General features: G+C 47.9%; 1 protein-coding gene across 3 annotated transcripts in view; it reads left to right on the forward strand.

Moving 5' to 3' along the window:
- hspa12a (heat shock protein 12A) overlaps positions 1-14,271 on the forward strand; it is a 176,576-nt gene that overhangs the window by 81,732 nt on the left and 80,573 nt on the right. For all 3 annotated transcript variants that reach the window (XM_038821533.1, XM_038821535.1, XM_038821534.1), the window contains exon 3: positions 6,383-6,510. In XM_038821533.1, coding sequence (XP_038677461.1) covers positions 6,383-6,510 — 128 coding nt within the window. The remainder of the gene's footprint in view (positions 1-6,382; positions 6,511-14,271) is intronic.

Raw genomic sequence — 14,271 nt, forward strand, 5'->3', positions numbered from 1 at the left:
AAACAATGTAAAATGTGAGAAATTAGTGCTTCTTAAATAAGAGCACCAGAACCAGGAGCAGGAGTGGGCCTTCTGGCCCCTTGAGCCTGCTCCACCATTCAGTGAGATCATGGCTGATCTTTTTGTGGACTCAGCATCACTTACCCGTCCGCTCACCATAACCCTTAATTCCTTTACTGTTCAAAAATCTATTTGTGCCTTAAAAACATTCAATGAGATAGCCTTAATGCTTCACTGGGCAGGGAATTCGACAGAAATGGAATCATGTTTCTCCATAGTATTTTTTCAGTTTTCATCTGCCCCCACTGGCTAGCCTCCCACATCCAACCCCCTCTAAACTTGAGGTCAGCCAGAACCCTGTTCCCATGTCTTAAATTTAACCATCTTGTTCACCATCAACCTTGTGCTCACTGATGTATACTGGCTTTCTTTTAAGCAGTGTTTTGATTTTGAAGTTCTCATCCTTGTTTTCAAATTTCTATTGGCCCTGCCTCCTGCCTAATTCTGTAATCTCCTCCAATCTGAGATATCAGAAAACTTTCAATTCTGATCTCTTGACTATCCCTGATTTTAAACATTTCTCCATTGGCAACGGTGCTTCCAGTTGTCTTGGCCCTACGCTATGGAATTATTTTTCTGAAGCTCCCCACTTCTCTAATTCTCTCCCATCCTTTAAGATACACTTTAAAAGCAGAGGGCAGCAGAGCAGAGCTACTGATCAGCTGTTCTGGGGAAATTTGCATACGTGCAGTGCGGTCAGCCTAAGTTGAAGGTGAACCTGCGAAGAAGACCCAAGGAGTTTGAGTAAAGGCAAGCAACCAGCAGAGGGCAGCAGAGCAGAGCTACTGATCAGCTGTTCTGGGGAAATTTGCATACGTGCAGTGCGGTCAGCCTAAGTTGAAGGTGGTTTGTGGAGGGGCTGTTGGCAAGTGACAGTTAAACCCGAAACACTTTGTGAGTGTTTCCCACCCCACGGTGGTTGGGAAGCAGGAGCAGGGGCCTGTCGTGAAGGTGAGTGAGTGCCTTTAAGTTTGCTTACCTTTCAGCGGGATCAGGGTTTGAGGTAATATCAGGTAAGCTCTTCCTTTCTTTTTCTTTTTCTTGTTTTTTTTAATCTAGAGGGGATGTCAGGGAAGGCAGTACAATGCTCCTCCTGCAGAATGTTTGAGGTGAGGGACGCCGTCAGTGTCCCTGCTGATTTCATCTGTGGGAAGTGCACCCAACTCCAGCTCCTCAAAAACCGTGTTAGGGACCTGGAGCTTGAGCTGGATGAACTTCGGATCATTCGGGAGGCAGAGGGGGTCATAGATAGGAGCTTCAGGGAAGTAGTTACACCAAAGACTGGAGATAGATGGGTAACTGTAAGAGGGACTGGGAAGAAGCAGTCAGTGCAGGGACCCCCTGCGGTCGTTCCCCTGAGTAACAAGTATACCGTTTTGGATACTTGTGGGGGGGACGACTTACCAGGGGTAAGCCATGGGGTACGGGCCTCTGGCACGGAGTCTGTCCCTGTTGCTCAGAAGGGAAGGGGGGAAAGGAGTAGAACATTAGTAATTGGGGACTCAATAGTCAGGGGCACAGATAGGAGATTTTGTGGGAGCGAGAGAGACTCACGTTTGGTATGTTGCCTCCCAGGTGCAAGGGTACGTGATGTCTCGGATCGTGTTTTCCGGGTCCTTAAGGGGGAGGGGGAGCAGCCCCAAGTCGTAGTCCACATTGGCACTAACGACATAGGTAGGAAAGGGGACAAGGATGTCAGGCAGGCCTTTAGGGAGCTAGGATGGAAGCTCAGAGCGAGAACAAACAGAGTTGTTATCTCTGGGTTGTTGCCCGTGCCACGTGATAGTGAGATGAGGAATAGGGAGAGACAGCAATTAAACACGTGGCTACAGGGATGGTGCAGGCGGGAGGGATTCAGATTTCTGGATAACTGGGGCTCTTTCTGGGGAAGGTGGGACCTCTATAGACAGGATGGTCTACATCTGAACCTGAGGGGCACCAATATCCTGGGGGGGAGATTTGTTAGTACTCTTTGGGGGGGTTTAAACTAATTCAGCAGGGGCATGGGAACCTGGATTGTAGTTTTGGGGTGCGAGAGATTGAGAGTAGAGAGGTCAGGAGCACAGTTTTGACTTCGCAGGAGGGCGGCAGTGTTCAGGTCTGTGGTTTGAAGTGTGTCTATTTCAATGCCAGGAGTATACGAAATAAGGTAGGGGAACTGGCAGCATGGGTAGGTACCTGGGACTTCGATGTTGTGGCCATTTCAGAGACATGGATAGAGCAGGGACAGGAATGGTTGTTGCAGGTTCCGGGGTTTAGGTGCTTTAGTAAGGTCAGAGAAGGGGGCAAAAGAGGGGGAGGTGTGGCGCTGCTAGTCAAGGACAGTATTACGGTGGTAGAAAGGATGCAAGATGGGGACTCTTCTTCCGAGGTAGTATGGGCTGAGGTTAGAAACAGGAAAGGAGAGGTCACCCTGTTGGGAGTTTTCTATAGGCCACCTAATAGTTCTAGAGATGTAGAGGAAAGGATGGCGAAGATGATTCTGGAAAAGAGCGAAAGTAACAGGGTAGTTGTTATGGGAGACTTTAACTTTCCTAATATTGACTGGAAAAGATATAGTTCGAGTACATTGGATGGGTCGTTCTTTGTACAATGTGTGCAGGAGGGTTTTCTGACACAATATGTTGACAGGCCAACAAGAGGTGAGGCCACTTTGGATTTGGTTTTGGGTAATGAACCAGGCCAGGTGTTAGATCTGGAGGTAGGTGAACACTTTGGAGACAGTGACCACAATTCGGTGACCTTTACGTTAGTGATGGAAAGGGATAAGTATACCCCGCAGAGCAAGAGTTATAGCTGGGGGAAGGGCAATTATGATGCCATTAGACATGACTTAGGATGTGTTGGTTGGAGAAGTAGGCTGCAAGGGTTGGGCACACTGGATATGTGGAGCTTGTTCAAGGAACAGCTATTGCATGTTCTTGATAAGTACGTACCAGTCAGGCAGGGAGGAAGGGGTCGAGCGAGGGAACCGTGGTTTACCAAAGAAGTGGAATCTCTTGTTAAGAGGAAGAAGGAGGCCTATGTGAAGATGAGGCGTGAAGTTTCAGTTGGGGCGCTTGATAGTTACAAGGAAGCGAGGAAGGATCTAAAGAGAGAGCTGAGACGAGCAAGGAGGGGACATGAGAAGTCTTTGGCAGGTAGGATCAAGGAAAACCCAAAAGCTTTCTATAGGTATGTCAGGAATAAAAGAATGACTAGGGTAAGAGTAGGGCCAGTCAAGGACAGTGGTGGGAAGTTGTGTGTGGAGGCTGAGGAGATAAGCGAGATACTAAATGAATACTTTTCGTCAGTATTCACTCAAGAAAAAGATAATATTGTGGAGGAGAATGCTGAGACCCAGGCTATTAGAATAGATGGCATTGAGGTGCGTAGGGAAGAAGTGTTGGCAATTCTGGACAAGGTGAAAATAGATAAGTCCCCGGGGCCGGATGGGATTTATCCTAGGATTCTCTGGGAAGCCAGGGAAGAGATTGCTGAGCCTTTGGCTTTGATTTTTAGGTCATCATTAGCTACAGGAATAGTGCCAGAGGACTGGAGGATAGCAAATGTGGTCCCTTTGTTCAAGAAGGGGAGTAGAGATAACCCCGGTAACTATAGGCCGGTGAGCCTAACGTCTGTGGTGGGTAAAGTCTTGGAGAGGATTATAAAAGATACGATTTATAATCATCTAGATAGGAATAATATGATTAGGGATAGTCAGCATGGTTTTGTGAAGGGTAGGTCATGCCTCACAAACCTTATCGAGTTCTTTGAGAAGGTGACTGAACAGGTAGACGAGGGTAGAGCAGTTGATGTGGTGTATATGGATTTCAGTAAAGCGTTTGATAAGGTTCCCCACGGTCGGCTATTGCAGAAAATACGGAGGCTGGGGATTGAGGGTGATTTAGAGATGTGGATCAGAAATTGGCTAGTTGAAAGAAGACAGAGAGTGGTAGTTGATGGGAAATGTTCAGAATGGAGTTCAGTTACGAGTGGCGTACCACAAGGATCTGTTCTGGGGCCGTTGCTGTTTGTCATTTTTATAAATGACCTAGAGGAGGGCGCAGAAGGATGTGTGAGTAAATTTGCAGACGACACTAAAGTCGGTGGAGTTGTAGACAGTGCGGAAGGATGTTGCAGGTTACAGAGGGACATAGATAAGCTGCAGAGCTGGGCTGAGAGGTGGCAAATGGAGTTTAATGTGGAGAAGTGTGAGGTGATTCACTTTGGAAAGAATAACAGGAATGCGGAATATTTGGCTAATGGTAAAATTCTTGGTAGTGTGGATGAGCAGAGGGATCTCGGTGTCCATGTACATAGATCCCTGAAAGTTGCCACCCAGGTTGATAGGGTTGTGAAGAAGGCCTATGGTGTGTTGGCCTTTATTGGTAGAGGGATTGAGTTCCGGAGCCATGAGGTCATGATGCAGCTGTACCAAACTCTGGTACGGCCGCATTTGGAGTATTGCGTACAGTTCTGGTCGCCTCATTATAGGAAGGACGTGGAAGCTTTGGAACGGGTGCAGAGGAGATTTACCAGGATGTTGCCTGGTATGGAGGGAAAATCTTATGAGGAAAGGCTGATGGACTTGAGGTTGTTTTCGTTAGAGAGAAGAAGGTTAAGAGGTGACTTAATAGAGGCATACAAAATGATCAGAGGGTTAGATAGGGTGGACAGCGAGAGCCTTCTCCCGCGGATGGAGGTGGCTAGCACGAGGGGACATAGCCTTAAATTGAGGGGTAATAGATATAGGACAGAGGTCAGAGGTGGGTTTTTTACGCAAAGAGTGGTGAGGCCGTGGAATGCCCTACCTGCAACAGTAGTGAACTCGCCAACATTGAGGGCATTTAAAAATTTATTGGATAAGCATATGGATGATAAGGGCATAGTGTAGGTTAGATGGCCTTTAGTTTTTTTTTTCCATGTCGGTGCAACATCGAGGGCCGAAGGGCCTGTACTGCGCTGTATCGTTCTATGTTCTATGTTCTATGTTCTAAAACCTACCTTCAATCAAGCTCATAGTCATCTCCCCTAATATCTCCATATGTGGCCGTGCCATATTATGTGGTTAATACTCCTACAAAGCACCTTTTGATACTTTACTGCATTATAGACACAGATAAATACAAGTTGTTGTTAATCATGTTTCTGCTCATTGTTACTATACACTATAAGACTTATGAAACTGGTCTTCAGTGCTTCAGTAATGACATTCCTAGTAAAAGCTCCATCTTCCACATGTGTGAAATTCTAATCAGGAAAAGAAAGACTATTAATTTTGAGTTATGTTGGCACTTTTGTGACAATGCAAACTGGATTGTAAAATTGGCAGTGTAACGCAAGAGTAAGATTATTGATCTGGTTCTGCACCCTATGTGAACATGTGAGACCATCTCCAGGATTTTAATAGTATACTAATGGTGTTCAATTGTGTGCAGATAATGGACATCAACTATTGATTCACTTGTCCCCCTATAAAGAGGCACAAAAAACAGAGACACTGACTGAAAAAATGGTTGTTGGATTGTCCATGCTTGCAATGTGTAACTTTGTTTATAAACACTTATTGGAGTGCATAAAGATTCATCCCAGTTCTATACTTTATCAACCGGCTTTCTGGAATATAATGCAAGAAGATCTCACATGAAATAGTTAAGCTCAATTTTAAACCCTTCCAGGGTTCAGAAAAAAGTGGCACTCCCATCAGCTGCCACCTAATGTTAGCATTCAACCTGCATTTGGAAACTACCAATCATAGCCCTGCAAGCGAATGCAAGAACATATGCACAAGTCCCATTGCTGCAAGTTAACAGCAAGCAAGAACTGACAATATAACTAGCTGTGCCGATTCCCAGGCTGCAGTCTATAGGTACCAGTACCCCTAAATATTTCTCTGAATGTGCTGTCAGAGTAACTATAATAAAAAGTGCCTAACTTTCCTGTTTAACACACAAATATGGTGAAATATTTTGCTAACCCATTAGTGCATCAAACTAATTCAAGGAACCCGTTTGGAAATGTCTTTGAATGATTGTGAAAGGCAATATTCTGTTACTGTCATAGTCCCTGAAGAGTGGTTTCTTTCTAATCCTTTATGGAGCTTCTAATTTGCCTCTAACTTCCAACATTCATAAATCAGGCGATAGAAAGATAGCTGAATAATCTTTGACTCAAGGCTTCATTAGCTACAGTAATAACCAAAAATAAAATGATTCTATTTTGAAGGTAATTAGTATAATGGGAAAACATTTTATGAAAGCTTGGACCGGCATCTGACAATACAAAAGATTAAATCATCTGATTTGAAGTGATTTTCTCACAAAGATGTTTCTTCTTACAGAAAGACTCTGAACAGACTGCATCCTTGCACCAGTCGTTTGTTGTGGTGGTAGCTATTGATTTTGGCACTACTTCTAGTGGATATGCTTACAGCTTCTCTAGGGACCCTGAGTGCATTCACATAATGAGGTAAGTACTGCAATGCAGAGGCACTGCTGATGTTCCAGCTGTTTCTTAGACGATAGCTGTTGAACCTCAGAGAATGAGCAGTGATAATGGAAGACTTCCAGGAGGAGTAGGAACTCCATTCATTTAAATATTGAGCACGATGTTAGTGCAATGTTCCTGCTCTCCAAAAAGGCAATTACACCTGACTGAAATGGATCCTCAAGCATGTTGATGGGTGTTTGCACATACCAGAGACCGCAGGGCCACAGAAACATTTTTTTTAAAGCCACATGCCCTTTCCTCTTTTATAGTTAGAAATAATATCTTTGAAATGAAAACTGTAATATGCAAATCACTTTTCTTTACAATGTCTTACGCAGAAATGCTGTAACATGATCTAAGGCAGTGATGGGCATCTCAGGCTAGTAAGTGGGCTACATGAGTGGCCCTCCTTCATCTCAGTGGGTCACAAGATTGAAATCAGGCTTGTTCACTAACTGTGACTCCTGAATAAGATTGAATAAATTTAATATATGCCAAATATTTTGTAAGTTTAATCAAAATGCTTAATATTTCCTATATTAATGAAACTATCATCAACTTCAAATAGTAAAAACGAAATAAATATTTGTGCTTGATTTGACGCAGAGGGAGTGTACAGCTCTCACAGTCAATGTTGTGTGCCATCAGCATGCACTTCACTTCAGGTGCCTCTGCTTTATGTGCGTATCACTTCAGCCATACCAGTCGGAAACAAGATATGCCAATTGAAACCAGTGAAACATAATGAATCTTTGTGTGAGAAATCATCAACAAGGTGTCTCGTGAGCCGCACTCAAAATCCTGACGGGCCGTGTATGGCTCCCGGGCCACAGGTAGCCCACCACTGCTCTGAGGGAAAGAATGAGTGAGTAAATAAAAGAATGAGTGACATTGGTTGTCTGCAGGAATGCGGGTCGAGGATGTCACGCCTCTGCTCCGCACCATTCAGGGGCTTGGTGAAAGGTTTCTCAGAAAATCTTGGTGGTGCCTTCCTGGCAGCCAAATCCCCAACTGGACTTGCCCCAAGTGCTTTGGGCGCGTTTAAAAGGAGCTGATTGCTGAGGTTACATTATCCCAGGGAATGAATGAGAGGCAAGCCACCACGAGCACAGTGTGAATCACGTGGGAAAAACTAATTTTGTTAAAGAGGCTGAATATTCAGTGAGTTTTCCTGTTGTCGGCAGGATTCTCACCAGTTTTCACAGAATTCCGACAGTGCAGATGGCCATTGGGTTTGCACCAACCCTCTGAAAGAGCACCCTACCTACATGCAATACTCCATCCTTTCCCCGTAATTCCTTTGGACACTGAGGGGAAATTTTGCATGGCCAATCCACCTAACCTGCACATTTCCTGGATTGTGGGAGGAAACAAGAGCACCCGGAGAAAACTCACACAGACACGGAGAGAATGTGCAAAATTCACACAGTCACCCAAGGTTGGAATCAAACTCAGCGTCCTGGCGCAGTGAGGCAGTAGTGCTAACTACTGTGCCACCGTGCCACCCCCAGGTTTTCTGACCTGAACCGACACTTTGAAAAAAATATGGTAAGATTCCATCCTCAATGTCCTTTTGGCAGCTTAACATCTTAAGAAGGACATGCCTCCATGCATCCTCAATATCTACTGTCCCAGTATCCACTATATATAGAATCAAGAGGTTTTGAAAATCCTATTTGAAAAATGCTGCTCATCTTACAGCCTCATAAACATCTCAATCAACCACAGCCATTCGGAGTATCAGTGAATCAAGATAAAATCCTCTTAACGCTTCATAACCTTGGGAAATAAAGAGGCATTGAAAAACTTGCGTTAAAGAAACAAAATCTTATTAATATCAGTCAAACAAATCTACCAACTCTCCTTCAAGCTGTGGAAACAGACCCTTGCTAAGCTGAGCCTTTTTGGAACTCAGCCAAGCAATGATGATGAGGCAATCTGGAAAAATAGACGCCTGTCCCTCTTTTCTAAATGCTTCTGTGGCTACAGTTCCAGATATCCTCATTATGAATGCTTGCTGAGCTTGAAGACTGACCAATAGACTCAGTACTATAGGCAGAGTTGGGACAACTTGAAGTAGAGCGTTAGATTTGTTTGATTTACACTTTTATGATTTGTAGTAAGTTTTTCTTACCTTAATGTACTTTTTCAAGGCATATTTGTTTATTTGGAAGGGGCATGTGCAGTATGTGGGAGCCTACAAGGCGGGATATAAGAACCCGTGTTCCCCGGCAATCGGCCATTCTTCTGTACGTCTGCTGCCGGGCACACATCTTGTGCATTAAAGCCTTTTGTTTGGATCACATCTTCACCTCGTGTCCAATTGATGGTGCATCAATTTAATGCACAAGTTTTAAAAGATGGAGCTTCGTATTAAGCCAGAGTGCCTTCGACTCAGCCCGCACGCAGCAACTGCAACAGCTGCATTTAAACATTGGCTGGCGTGTTTCAACAGTTATTTGAGCACAGCTGAAAACCGCCCGACGAGGGAACAAAAACTACATATCCTCCACTCGTGCGTGGGCACCGCCGTGTACACGCTCATAGAGGACACAACAGGCTATGACGCAGCTATGGACTTGCTAAAAGGACATTTCATCCGGCCGGTGAACCAGGTCTACGCACGGCACTTGCTGGCCACGAGACAGCAATTCCCTGGTTAGTCCTTAGATGAATTCTACCAGACCCTCCTTGATCTGAGCAGAAACTGCGCCTGCCCACAAGTTTCTGCGGCCGAGCACACCGAACTTTTAATTTCGTGGCGGGTATTCGATCTTCCCAGATCCGCCAGAGACAGAGAAGGAAACTTTAAGCCTCGCTGAGGCACGGGCCCTCGCCTCCTCTCTCGATATCGCTAACTGCAACGCCAGCGCGTACGCTCCCGACTGCGCGGCGGCCCCCTGGGCGGCATGGAACGTGACCCCCCACACCTCCGCAGACTCTGACCCCCCCAGGCCTGCGCCCCAGGGCGCCCCGATAAACCCACGGGGCCCTGCTGCTACTTTTGCGGCCAGGCCAAGCACCCCCGCCAGCACTGCCCGGCCCGCACCGCAACCTGTAAAGGCTGCGGCAAAAAGGGGCATTATGCGGCCATTTGCCAGTCCAAGGCGGTTGCTGCAGTCCCGAGCAGCGACCGCGAGTCCTCCCCCCCGCGCTCCTCATGCGTCCCACACGGCCCACGGGCCTCACTGCCCCCACCGCCACGAGTGATCACTGGGCGCCGCCATTTTGGGCCCCCGATGCCACGTGTGATCCCCGGGCGCCACCATTTTGGGCCCCCGACTCCACGTGCGATCCACGGGCGCCGCCATTTTGTTCATCCCCCACCACGTGCGGCCGACGGGCGCCACCATCTTGGATCGGCACCGAGGACCCCGCAAGTGACCACTCGCTGCCGGATGACAACTCAGAGTTCCAGCCACAACTCGCCTCAGTAACATTGGATCAATCACGGCCTCGCATGCTTTCCACGGCGACCACGAAGATCTTCCTCAACGGTCACGAGACGAGCTGCCTGTTGGACTCTGGGAGCACGGAAAGTTTTGTCCACCCCGCCACGGTAAGACGCTGCGTACTTCCCATTTTTCCGGTAAAACAAAGAATCGCTCTGGCCACCAGTTCGCACTCGGTCCAGATCATAGGGTGCCGCATAGCGGACCTCATGGTCCAGGGGAGGGTGTTTAAAAACTATAAGCTCTTCATCCTTCCCCACCTCTGCGCGGCAGCACTCCTGGGGTTAGATTTCCAGTGCAACTTCCAGAGCTTAACATTCAAATTCGGCGGCCCTATGCCCCCCCTTACTGTCTGCAGCCTTGCGTCCCTCAAGGTCGATCCCCCATCCTTGTTTGCAAACCTCACCCCGGATTGCAAACCCTTCGCCACCAGGAGCAGACGGTACAGTGCCCAGGACCGGACCTTCATTAGGTCCGAAGTCCAAAGGCTTCTGAAGGAGGGGGTTATCGAGGCTAGCAACAGCCCCTGGCTAGCACAAGTGCTGGTGGTTAAGACCGGGGAGAAAAATCGGATGGTCATAGACTACAGTCAGACCATCAACAGGTTTACGCAGCTGGACGCGTATCCTCTCCCACGTATCTCCGACCTGGTTAACAGGATCGCGCAGTACAAGGTTTTTTCCACGGTGGACCTTAAGTCCGCCTACCATCAGCTCCCCATCCGCGTGAGTGACCGAAAGTACACTGCGTTCGAAGCGGATGGGCGACTCTACCACTTTTTAAGGGTTCCCTTCGGTGTCACAAACAGGGTCTCGGTCTTCCAACGGGAGATGGACTGAATGGTCAACCAACACGGTTTACGGGAAACCTTCCCGTATCTCGACAATGTCACCATCTGCGGCCACGTCCAGCAGGACCACGACGCCAACCTCCGCAAATTCCTCCGTACCACAAAACTCCTTAACCTGACCTACAATAAGGATAAGTGCGTGTTTAGCACCGACCGTCTAGCCATCCTCAGCTACGTAGTGCGTAACGGAGTGATGGGTCCCGACCCCGAACGCATGCGCCCCCTGATGGAGCTCCCCCCTCGCCCACTCCCTCAAAGCCCTCAAGTGCTGGTTGGGCTTCTTTTCATATTACGCACAGTGGGTCCCCAATTACACCGACAAAGCCCGTCCCCTCATCCAGTCCACCACGTTCCCCCTGTCGATGGAGGCCCAGCAGGCCTTTAGCCGCATCAAAGCAGACATTGCAAAGTCCACGATGCCGCTATCGACGAGTCCCTCCCCTTTCAGGTCGAGAGCGACGCGTCTGATGTTGCTCTGGCGGCCACCCTGAACCAAGCGGGCAGACCCGTGGCCTTCTTCTCCTGGACCCTCCACGCTTCCGACATCCGACATTCCTCGGTCGAGAAGGAAGCACAGGCCATAGTTGAAGCCATGCGACGTTGGAGGCACTATCTGGCTGGCAGGAGGTTTACCCTCCTCACAGACCAACAGTCAGTAGCTTTCATGTTTGATAATGCACAGAGGGGCAAGATAAAGAACGATACAATCTTGCGGTGGAGGATTGAATTGTCCACGTACAACTACGACATCTTGTATCTTCCTGGGAAGCTAAACGAGCCTCCCGATACCCTGTCCCAACGCACATGTGGACCGCCTCCGAACCCTCCACGTGGACCTCTGTCACCCGGGGGTCACCCGCTTTTCCCATTTTCATAAAGACCCGCAACCTGCCCTACTCCATCGAGGAGGTCAGGACAGTCACTAGGGACTGCCACATCTGCGCGGAGTGCAAGCCGCACTTCTACCGCCCTGAACGAGCGCACCTGATAAAGGCTTCCCGCCCCTTTGAACGTCTCAGCATGGATTTCAAGGGTCCCCTCCCAACAACCGCAGCATGTACTTCCTCAACATGATTGACGAGTACTCCCGTTTTCCTTTCGCCATCCCCTGCCCCGACATGACCACAACCACCATTATCAAAGCCCTGCATACCATCTTCTCCCTGTTCCGTTACCCCGCATACATTCATAGCGATCAGGTGTCCTCATTTATGAGCGACGAGCTGCGTTAATTCCTGCTCAGCAGGGGCATCACCTCCAGCAGGACAACCCCCGGGGTAACGGGTAGGTCGAGAGAGAGAACGGTACGGTCTAGAAGACCGCCCTGCTGGCCCTACGGTCCAGAAATCTCCCAGTCTCTCACTGGCAAGAGGTCCTCCCAGACGCCCTCCACTCAATCCGATCACTTCTCTGTACCGTCACTAACCAAACGCCTGACGAACGTCATCTCGTTTTCCCCAGGAAGTCTTCCTCAGGGACCCCGCTCCCGACCTAGCTGGCTACCCCCGGGCCCATTCTGCTCCGGAAACACGTGCGGGGTATGGACACAGAAACAAGATCATTGCTCCCGGAGTAACGGACAACCACCGCTCCGACGTCACCGGCACTACTACGCAGGTCAAGCAGGACATCGATGGTGCCCACTCGACTGATTGAATCGATGTGACCTACGGTTGGACTTCTGTCTGCGGATGGACTCTTGCGATTTTTTGTTCTTTAACTATTCACCCATTCCCCCCCCCCCCCAATCCGCCCCGATTATGCACACTACATAGTTATTGTTCTTTTCTCCTCTTGCATATTTGTCACGGGCCAGTGGGCAGCCATCGATGAAACAGCACGGCCTAAACATCTCTAGTCATACTACCAGTCTCACGTACCCACGGGACACCACACCCCCCCTCATGTCCGTTTTCCCCTCCCCCAGCTTCCGTTTCAACAAGGGGTGAATGTGGTAGTATGACTAGGGGTATTACGGTACCTCAGAGGTGAGCTGCCATTGGTCCAGAGGACTCGCTGCCCATTGGCCCGGGTAAGTCATGTGCCTCTCAGCCGATTGGCTGAGAGGTAGGTAGCTCCGCCTACAAGGCGGGATATAAGAACCCGTGTTCCCCGGCAGTCGGCCATTCTTCTGTACGTCTGCTGCCGGGCACACATCTTGTGCATTAAAGCCTTTTGTTTGGATCACATCTTCACCTCATGTCCAATTGATGGTGCATCAGATGGCGAGCTTGAATCAAAAAGCCGGGAAATGGCATGACCCGTGGTTCACAACGCTGAGTGGAAGATCCGGCGCTACTGATTCCCTAATTTGGCTTGATTTTATTTGGTTGGTGAATAAAATAATGATGCACAACACATGGAGGATATTTTGAAGGGTGAACAGGTGCTAAATGAGTGCAATGAAAATAAACATGTGGTTTAAAAGTTTGGAGTTTGTGCACATTTTTGGTTCCAGTTGCCGATTACCAGAATTTAAATTTGTGGAAGTGCCAAAACATACCCCTATGGCTTCAACGCAGATTAGATGTAATTTTCGTGGAGTATCAGATATAGGCTCCACATGCCAACTTCACTGAAGGTGTGGGGTGGGTTGACTGTCACATGTCAACTTGTTTCGGAATGGTTCGGGGGCTGATTGGAGGGTCACTCAGGTTTTCAGATGTGGAACAAGAGGCCCTCGTGGAAGAGGAAGGATGTTCTGTACCTGCAAGGGGATGGAATCTACCATGTTCCTCCTGTCCCTCTCTCCTGCAGTAGCTGGTGATCAGACGCTCCCTTTCTGCTAGTGGCTCCTATCAGGTAGACTAGCACATTACTCTCTATATTTAGGGGGAATCCGTTGAGAATTTCAAAATAAATATTGACCGTGTTGGTCTTGATAAAATGTCCCAGAAATTCTTCTGATGCATTTCAAAAGACATATTGAAGCCTCCAGCAACAAAGTGTTTTCGCATTTGAGTAGTGTTTGAAAACCTCTGCGTTAACTTGTGTATCAGCAGGTTGGCTTTAAGAATGTGGGTTGATATTGATAAAGCGTCATCAACCAAAACACGGTGCAGCTTTGTTAATGAGCACTAGCGGGCACTTTAACTGGCAATGAGCCCCATTAATGATTCTTATGGCACCTGTTTCTGGCCCAAGTTTCAACTTGTTTTACCTCTGTGACATCTTGAACAAAACGTGAGCAAAACGGATATTTCAGCTCAAGACCCCACCTTGGTCAACTCAGACACAGTAGGAAGGAACATCAGAAAATGTCTTCCAATACTAATTCTTAGTGCTGGCTTCAAATATCATGATGTTGGCTTTATCCCTGAGATGAGTTTGACCTTTATTTCACATTAGAAAGTGGGTAGTTCTTTGTGTTCTACTGTATTCAGGTGTTCAGTAATGTCTATAAGGAGTGCATGATGTACTAGTTAGGAATTCTGAAAA

The sequence above is a fragment of the Scyliorhinus canicula genome, chromosome 16 (genome assembly GCF_902713615.1).
Source record: "Scyliorhinus canicula chromosome 16, sScyCan1.1, whole genome shotgun sequence".
NCBI lineage: Eukaryota > Metazoa > Chordata > Chondrichthyes > Carcharhiniformes > Scyliorhinidae > Scyliorhinus > Scyliorhinus canicula.